This window comes from Tarenaya hassleriana, unplaced genomic scaffold, assembly GCF_000463585.1.
Source record: "Tarenaya hassleriana unplaced genomic scaffold, ASM46358v1 Cleome9, whole genome shotgun sequence".
Classification (NCBI taxonomy): Eukaryota; Viridiplantae; Streptophyta; class Magnoliopsida; order Brassicales; family Cleomaceae; genus Tarenaya; species Tarenaya hassleriana.
In genome coordinates this window covers 602,877-611,454 of record NW_010971389.1, presented here as the reverse complement: position 1 = coordinate 611,454, position 8,578 = coordinate 602,877, and the positions used below count along the sequence as shown (strand labels likewise).

The following is an 8,578-nucleotide window of genomic DNA, read 5'->3' as shown; positions in this document are numbered from 1 at the left end:
TATATATATATATATATATATATATATATATATATTATCCCACCTAATTCTATCATTATTATAGAAAGTCAGCTCAATATCATAATACCATTATAATGAAAGACTGAAATCAAATTATGGCTAATCAAATCTTATTGTGGGCATTCTTAAAAACTTTACAATTATCATGAAAATGTTATATTGTTTTAAATTTATCAACACTAGTCAACAGTCTTCTTGGTCTTAATTGCATATATAAATATTTAATATAGATATCTTTCCAGTTTCAGATCTGAATATCTAAACACATTAAAATAATTTTTATGATATAGTATTATGTGGCCTCATATGGTATATATGGATTTGGAAAAGATGAAAATTCAAGGAAAAAAAAGGAAAAAAAATTTGAGTGTAGTGCAATTTCTGTGGTTTAGTATATAAAAGTTTAATTGGTTTGGTACTAAAAGAAATAGGAAGAAATATTTTTGAATATGAAAGAATTAAGGAGAATAATCAAATTAATATTTGTTGGTTTAGAATATTAATATACAATTATACTTTTGTTTTTTTTGGGGTTGAACATTTTCTGATTTATAAAGAACATAATAAACGCAAAAGAATGTTGCAGACAAGACATAGAATCATAGATTATAGTCCCAAGAACCCATAGATTCTTCGATCTTTCTCGTCCTGTCCGAATCGGGCATCCTCAATCTCTTTCTCAAATTCCCAAAGCTATCACCTTGGATCGAAGAAAACAAAACCCTGGCTCTCTCTATGCGTTGTTCTGCTTTCTCCTTTTCTTGTGCAGAGCTATCAACATCTATTTGATTGAAAGCTAAGTCTCAATCTTCGAACGGGGAGAAACAAAAGTGTGTATGTGAAGACAAATCCCCAAACAAGGAAAAAAATGACCCACGTATTGTTCCTTAAAGACCCAGCAAACACATAATCCGTGGTTTCTTTCTCTTGCCATTTTCCTTTTGTTCTGCAGTGATTTTGGTTTGTTATTGTTTTCCTGCAATGTTGTCCGAGTTTGGTGGTGGTCATCATTTCTAGGGTTGTGGGTTTCTTCTTCTTCTTCTTCTTTTTAATCGAACCTCATGGCGCTGTTCAGAAAGTTTTTCTACCGGAAGCCTCCTGATGGGTTGTTGGAGATTTCAGAGAGGGTTTATGGTACACGCTCTTACTCAATGTTTTAAATGGCTTGTTCTGCTCAAACTCTGCAATTCAATGTTGGGAAAGTTTCATCCTTTTAGGCTGAAAAGTTATGGTTTTTAGGTTTAGCTTTCTCATTCTCGCGAGCATCGAAGAGAATGCTTGGTATCCTTCTATCGTTTCTTTTAATAGATGTGCAAGTTCTGGGTTTTTTTTAAGGTTTGATGAATAGTGGTTCTACTTATTTTAACAATGCTTGAATCTGCAGTGCAGTGCTGTGCTTAAATTTGGCTTTGAATCTTTCTCCGTCTCATTGTTTGATTTGTTGTAATTTTAAATAAAGATGTGAGCTTTCAGTTTCCAATGAAATTCTTCTCTAATAGTGAATCCAAATCGTCAGCTTACTGTTAACTGAAACATTTTCTGCATTTTCATGGATTAATGTCCAAGTTAATCAATGGACAATGAGTTTCAAGATTCTGATCAGATTGACCTCTAACCTTTGATATTTTGATATATCCAGCTTTTGATTGCTGCTTAAGCTCAGACATGTTGGAAGACGACGAGTTTGGGGTCTATGTGGGACGCATAATCTGTCAGCTACGAGAACAGTTTCATGATACTTCATTCATGGTGTTTAATTTCCGTGAAGGAGAAAAGCAAAGCCAGATTGGGAGAATGCTATCCGAGTATGATATGACAGTCATGGACTATCCTCGTCATTATGAAGGTTGCCCTTTGCTGACAATGGAAACCATCCATCACTTTCTGAGATCTAGTGAAAATTGGTTATCGGTAAGTAAACAGAATATCTTACTGATGCACTGTGAGCGAGGTGGGTGGCCAGTTCTGGCTTTTATGCTTGCTTCTCTCTCGTTATACCGCAAACAGATTAGTGGAGAACAGAAAACACTAGACATGATCTATAAGCAGGACCCTCGCGAGTTATTACAGTTGATGTCCCCTATAAATCCTCTGCCTTCACAATTGAGATATCTTCGGTATGTTTCAAGAAGGAATGCCGGGTCACAATGGCCTCCTCTAGACCGTGCTCTTACACTAGATTGTGTCATCCTTAGAGCGATTCCTGATTTTGATGGTGAGGGTGGTTGTCGACCCATATTCAGGATATACGGTCAAGACCCTTTTATGCCTGCAGATCAAACATCAAAGGTTCTTTTCTCGATGCCCAAACGAAGCAAAGCTGTTCGCCATTACAAGCAGGTAATTTTTAGCATTCTTAGCTCTCTGTGCTCTTTCACTTCTCTTTCCATATTTGAACAGTTCACTCAATGTCATTGCAGTTTCATCCTGTAATTTTTTTCAGTTGACCATCTTTCTTGTTTTGTTTATTTGGCATGGGGGTGTTAAAGAGATTGTGAATCTGAACTTCTTCAAGATAATCCAAACTTTTCATATACTACTGCAGGCAGATTGTGGGCAGGTAAAGATTGACATCAACTGCCATATTCAAGGTGATGTGGTGCTTGAGTGCATTAACTTGGATAGTGAACATAAGAGAGAAGAGATGATGTTTCGGGCTATGTTCAATACAGCCTTTCTCAAATCAAACATTCTAATGCTCAACCGTGATGACATTGATGTTTCGTGGAGCTCAATGGATCGATTTCCCAAGGTTTTCAGAGCTGAGGTAACTATTTCTCTTGCTTTTTCTTGGATAAGTAAAAGACATTTTGTTTCCCAATCAAAATATTCATGATTTTATCCTGAATCTTTTACACATAAATTCTAGAGAACTCAAATCGAGAGTAATCTTTCTGTATAAGCAATACAAAGATAATCATCGTTCCCAGCCAAGAAAATAGTAACATTGTTTGCTTTTGTTAAGGTTATATTTTCAGAGATGGATGTTGGTGGCAATCTTGTTTCTGTTGGTATGCCGCTTATGGAGGAAAAAGATGGCTTACCCATGGAAGCATTTGCCAAAGTTCAAGAAATATTCAGTGGCATTGAATGGTTGGATCCAAAATCTGATGTTGCAGTGAATGTCTTTCACCAAATAACAGCAGCAAACATTCTTCAAGAGAGCTTGGAATCAGGTTCTCCTCAAAGCCCATCACGAAGTTTATTGGAATCAGCTCTTGAGAAAGTTAAAGAGAAAACCAAGTTGATGATAGCGGAAAACGGGGCTGGAACTCCTAATTCTGTCTCTGCTCAGGAGAAAGAAAACAACAATGTCGCTTGGGACAAGCCTTGCACAGATCCAAGTTCACCGCTTAAGAAGGTTGAACCTCATGGACTTCGGGTTTCAGTCCATAGAACAGCTCACTCTAAGATAATCTCCCCTTGGGTTGTCCTAAGTCCAGTATCTTCACCAGTTTCAAGTCGTAATCCCAAACAAGGATCACCTGTATCTATATCCAGATATCACAGTTCCCCATCTATCATTGGCATTACTTCTTTATTGCATGATCATGATGAATCTGAAGGTAAAGAGTCTACTTCATCATCCCCAGCTTCTAAGGGGACTTCACCAATAAACCGACTGTCCAAGTTTAATAGTTTCCCTTTTCGAACTATAGGGTCATACCCTGTTCCTGTTCCTCCTGCACCATCACAGCAACATTCTCAGCCACTGCCTTCTCCTCCACCGCCTTCACCACTGCCCAGAACAACCTCTTCTCCGCCGTCTCCAGCAGCAGTAGTGCCACTACCAGTACCACCTAGGGTTTCTCCTCTGTCCTCTCTGTATTCCTCCTCTGCATCAGATTCTACCTGCAGTTCCACAGCGGCACCAGGGCCACCACCACCACCGCCACCACTACCTTTGAAGAACTTAACAAATACATCTGCCCCTCCACCCCCACCTCCACCTCCACCGCTGCTGCCTCTTTTGCATTCCAGACATCCTACTAGAAGTCAGTCTTCATTATTACCTGCGCCACCTCCACCTCCACCATATCTTCTAACACATTCAGTAACCACAACAAGCCCTCCACCCCCACCGCCACCACCTTTGCGTTCTGGTTCTGTATCAGGAACTGTATCATCCATAAATAATCCAGCAGTGACATCCCCGCCCGTGCCTCCTCCGCCAGCACCTGTACGTTTTTCTCAGTCTCATAATGGGGATTGTGACAGAAAAATTCCTCCAGTTCCTGGACCGCCATTTGGTTTGAAAGGACGTGGGCTTTCACGGACCAATCCTAGAGGTCAGTGTCAAACGAAAAAGACCAACTTGAAACCCTATCATTGGTTGAAGCTTACTAGGGTAGTGCAAGGAAGCTTATGGGCTGAGGCACAGAAATTTGGTGAAACTGCTAAGTATGTTTGTATTTATTAGTTTTATCCATTTTTCAAGATTGTGATATTTTTTCCTTATGTGAACTCTGTCATCATCTGATTGTGTATTTTCATATTTAGGGCTCCAGAGTTTGACATCTCAGAGCTTGAGAAACTCTTCTCCGCATCTGCTCCTAACTCGGACAGTTGCAGTAAAGGTGGGATATTGGGTCGGAGCCCTTCAGGACGCAAATCTGAGAAAGTGCAGCTGGTAATTGATTAGCCTTTTGATATGAAATGAGAATTCCATGTTTTAAAATATCCTAAATCTTTTTTGCGAGTTTGAAGCGGCATGAAATGAGGATCCTTTGACATATTTCTTAGAATTTAGCAGACAGTCTTTCTATTTCATTATCTCATTTTCCTATTAGCTTTGCAGATTGAACTGAGACGGGCATATAACTGTGAGATCATGCTTTCCAAAGTTAAAATTCCTTTACCGGATTTGATGGTAAGCTCTAATAACCCCCTTGCAAATTCTTGCTTGACATGTTTCCTCTAAAATAAGTACTTGACCAGAGAGCTTGGTCTTCAGCGCTTTTTCTTAGTTGCTACAGCAAAATTCTAGTTTTCCTCACTGTCTGAAGCAAGAACTGTTTGAACAATATGTTTATTTGAATTTCCTTGTCTTACAGAGTTCCATTCTTGCACTGGACGAGTTGGTGTTAGATGTTGATCAAGTTGACAATCTAATCAAGTTTTGTCCAACAAAAGAAGAAATTGAATTGCTCAAGGTATTTGCTACTGTGCCCAATGGTTCTCATCCAAACCTTTCCAGTTTCTAGCTGTGATTTATGCTCTGTACCATGGAAGTAAGAATTTACCATCCTTTGAAAATACCATATATATGCTTCTTGAACTTTTTGTGACGGACAATGATGCTAAATCCTTCATTCCTCCTAAATGTAATGTTTCTGCTTGTCTTCTGCAGGGCTACACTGGGGATAAAGAGAATCTGGGACGATGTGAGCAGGTTGGTTTGGTGTTCTGTCCGTTTTTAGTTATGAACCATCTTCTGAACGTGCCTTTTAACATTTTCAGGATCTTTATTGTCTTTCATATTGGCTGACAAGCCTTCATTCCATTTAAGCACATAATACATGGACCTAAGATTAATTATATACGCTTTTCAAATGGATAGAATTCTATTCTTTAAGTTATTGATGGTCTAGTAGAATCTTGCTCAATGATCATTGCCATTTCCCCTTTCATAGTGGCTGACAAGCCCTCATGAGAAAATCACTTTCATCTATCAAATTCATACTGATAGCTACTTTCTGACCTTTTCTGATAGTTCTTTTTGGAATTACTGAAAGTTCCACGGGTGGAATCAAAGCTAAGGGTACTATCATTCAAGATAGAGTTCCGCTCCCAGGTATGCGTATCAACTGGATTTTTGTATCTTCCAAATGTCGTCTTCTGTTCTCCTGTAGAATTTGGTTCTTACTTGCGTATATGGTTTTTTCCTTCTTATAGGTTTCTGACCTTAAAACAAGTTTGAATGTTATAAATTCCGCAGCTGATGAGGCGAGTGGATTTACCGTACATATAGTTCTTGAGCCACAGGGGGTTTGAGTTTTTTTTTAATAACCTGACTCTATCCTAGGTTCATCTTTCCAGGTTAGGAGCTCGGTTAAGCTAAAAAGGATTATGCAAACTATACTTTCATTGGGCAACGCTTTGAACCATGGGACAGCAAGGGGTGAGTTCCTCTCATCTAACATTGTTTTGCTTTTTAAATTGCAAGCAAGTATTTGTCTTGGATGTATACGTTGATTCTGTTCTATACTCATCCGCTCGCTGAAACATCATTCTGATAGAACCCACCCATTAATAATGGGCCCAACAAAGCCCCAAAAGCTAGCTTGTGGGGGAGGGTGCCCATGGTATTTATATTAACTCAATTGTTCCCATATATTTCCGATGTGGGGGACTCTAACAATACCGCCCCCCCCTTTTAGAGAGGGACGACCACGACGCTGGCGGCGGTTGGCTCTGATACCAATTGATAGAATCCACCCATTAATAATGGGTCCAACAAAGTCTCAAAGAGACATGGGTAAAACTCATCCCAAAAGCTAGTTTGTTGGGGGAGGGTGCCCATGATATTATATTGACTCAATTGTTTCCACATATTTCCGATGTGGGACTCTAACACATTCATATTTGTCTTTTGTTTTCACAGGCTCTGCTCTTGGATTTCGATTGGATAGTCTTCTGAAACTCACTGATACAAGAGCTCGGAACAATAAGATGACTCTGATGCACTATCTCTGTAAGGTAGGGCTTCTCTCTATATCGTGTCCCATCCTTGTACCCATCCACGATCTTATATGACAAAAGGCTACCACTTTCTTGCCACCATTAAGTCAGGCTTGAACTTTTTCAGGTACTTGCAGAAAAACTTCCAGAGCTACTTGATTTTCCGAAAGATCTGGTGAGCTTGGAGGCTGCATCAAAGGTGATTTTACTCTTTATTGTTTCTCTATGTTATAACATGAGCACACAGTTTTCTGTGTGTATGTGGTGTTCGTTCTCTAACAACAGTCATGATCTCAGAGCCAACTAAAGTATCTGGCAGAGGAGATGCAAGCAATTAGCAAAGGAATGGAGAAACTTGTACAAGAGTTTACTGCATCTGAAAATGATGGTCTGATATCAGAGCAGTTTTGTAAGGTAACGAAAGTAGAGAAACTTAGTGTCTTTTGTCTTTATTTTTTCTTGTTTCAACTCTTGCTTACTGTTATAATTGTTCTTGCATTGTCAGAACTTGAAGGAATTTCTTGGTTTTGCCGAAGGAGAAGTGAGGTCTCTGGCTTCTCTCTATTCGACTGTGGTATGATCCTTTAGCTCCTAACATTCTCATGTTTTCATTAGCTTCTCTGAATCACAATACTTTCAAGATTTAGACTGCTTATCCCTACAAACATTGTGCTTCTAAATTCTAATGGATCTTTTAGGGTAGAAGTGCTGATGCTTTGGCTCTTTACTTTGGAGAAGATCCAGCCCGTGTGCCTTTCGAGCAAGGTACGTTCTCTTAGTATATTGAGCAAGCAATTCGAGGGGGGAAAACCCCGTTTCTTTTTCCTCTTATTTCCTATCTTTGATCCAATCTCTCTATGCCAGTTTTTGGAGATTGTTCTCATCTGTCTCTGAAGTAAACCAACCTGATCTTGTGAAACCAAACCCTCTTCTTATTTTTGAATCTGCAGTTGTATCCACCTTGCTGAACTTTGTCAAAATATTTGTACGGTCGCACGAGGAAAACTGTAAGCAACTTGAGTTTGAGAAGAAGAAAGCATTGAAGGAAGCAGAGAGCGAGAGACTGAAAATAAGTGGCATTAAGGAGTAAGAAACTGAGGGTTGAAACATGAGGCCACACCACACACACACACATAGGAGAAGACACCAAAGTCCCTGTGTTCTCCTCTCTTACCCTCCTTGACTTTCCTTAGACCCCAAGCAAGCCAAAGCTACCACAGGATGCGCAAACCAGAGAGGAGGTTATAATCTTGAAAGGACAGAACATCCTGCGGATTCTTATCAGATATTTTCACCTCATCTTTGCCAGAAACTCGGAGAATTTTGTTGAGATCGTTCTCTGACAAGACATTGTTCGGATTTAGGTTAGGAAGAAAATGGAGGAACCCATTTTTCTGGTAGACAGAGACGAAAACTGGCGTTAAGCTATGAAGGAGAAGCTTATGAAGATTTGAAGATTCAGATTTTGTTTGATTGAAGCAGATTCACAGAAAGGCTCCCCTGTTTATTTGCTGAAACATGTTGCTTCTTGTATATTGTTGTTGGGAGTGGAAGGGGATGAATATATGTATATATCATCTAACAACATTGGAAGTTTTTGCTTCAAGTTAAAAAAAAAAAATATCTTTTGTTGAAGAAAAGGTTCCTTAGCCTCTTTCTAAATTTAATTGGTGTACGGACTGTAACTTACCATTTACAGCACATATACCATAAAAGGTTGAAATGGATTGGATCGCTCACTTTGAAATCTCTAGTACCATTCATATATGTTTGGAGAAACTAATTCATGAAGACCCTTTTGAACACTTACGATTTCTAGTTTTTATGTACACTAAAGCTGCCATCTTTTCTCCTAAATGGGGGGGGGGGGGGGTCT

General features: G+C 39.2%; 2 protein-coding genes across 5 annotated transcripts in view; one reads left to right on the top strand and one right to left on the bottom strand.

Moving 5' to 3' along the window:
• The first annotated feature begins 640 nt into the window (after window positions 1-640).
• Window positions 641-8,323, top strand: LOC104803613 (formin-like protein 18). 4 transcript variants are annotated; one of them, XM_010527597.1, is made up of 18 exons: window positions 641-1,155; window positions 1,661-2,361; window positions 2,567-2,788; window positions 2,987-3,587; window positions 3,681-4,422; window positions 4,522-4,651; window positions 4,820-4,891; window positions 5,076-5,174; window positions 5,372-5,413; window positions 5,735-5,815; window positions 5,917-5,967; window positions 6,061-6,142; window positions 6,626-6,720; window positions 6,830-6,901; window positions 7,000-7,116; window positions 7,208-7,276; window positions 7,401-7,467; window positions 7,653-8,323. In XM_010527597.1, exons 1-18 carry the CDS (start codon window positions 1,083-1,085, stop codon window positions 7,790-7,792), a joined length of 3,456 nt encoding a protein of 1,151 aa, XP_010525899.1. In that variant the 5' UTR covers window positions 641-1,082; the 3' UTR covers window positions 7,793-8,323. The 4 variants fall into 4 exon arrangements, 2 of the variants coding, with proteins under 2 accessions (XP_010525899.1, XP_010525898.1); XM_010527596.1 differs by having other exon boundaries at window positions 2,987-4,422; XR_002023771.1 differs by lacking the exons at window positions 5,917-5,967; window positions 6,061-6,142; window positions 6,626-6,720; ... (3 more) ...; window positions 7,401-7,467; window positions 7,653-8,323 and having other exon boundaries at window positions 2,987-4,422; window positions 5,076-5,252; window positions 5,735-5,781.
• Window positions 8,324-8,442: 119 nt separating this feature from the next.
• Window positions 8,443-8,578, bottom strand: part of LOC104803612 (WRKY transcription factor 18) — a 2,291-nt gene continuing 2,155 nt past the window's right edge. Inside the window, exon 6 of the mRNA XM_010527595.2 lies at window positions 8,443-8,571. The gene's annotated coding sequence lies outside the window, so the exon portion shown is untranslated. The remainder of the gene's footprint in view (window positions 8,572-8,578) is intronic.

Coding starts and splice junctions, on each gene's coding strand:
- LOC104803613 (XM_010527596.1), top strand. CDS start 1,083: ATGGCGCTGTTCAGAAAGTTTTTCTACCGGAAGCCTCCTGATGGGTTG. Junction 5,968..6,060: donor TAAATTCCGCAGCTGATGAG/GCGAGTGGATTT, acceptor TCATCTTTCCAG/GTTAGGAGCTCGGTTAAGCT. Junction 6,143..6,625: donor GAACCATGGGACAGCAAGGG/GTGAGTTCCTCT, acceptor TTGTTTTCACAG/GCTCTGCTCTTGGATTTCGA.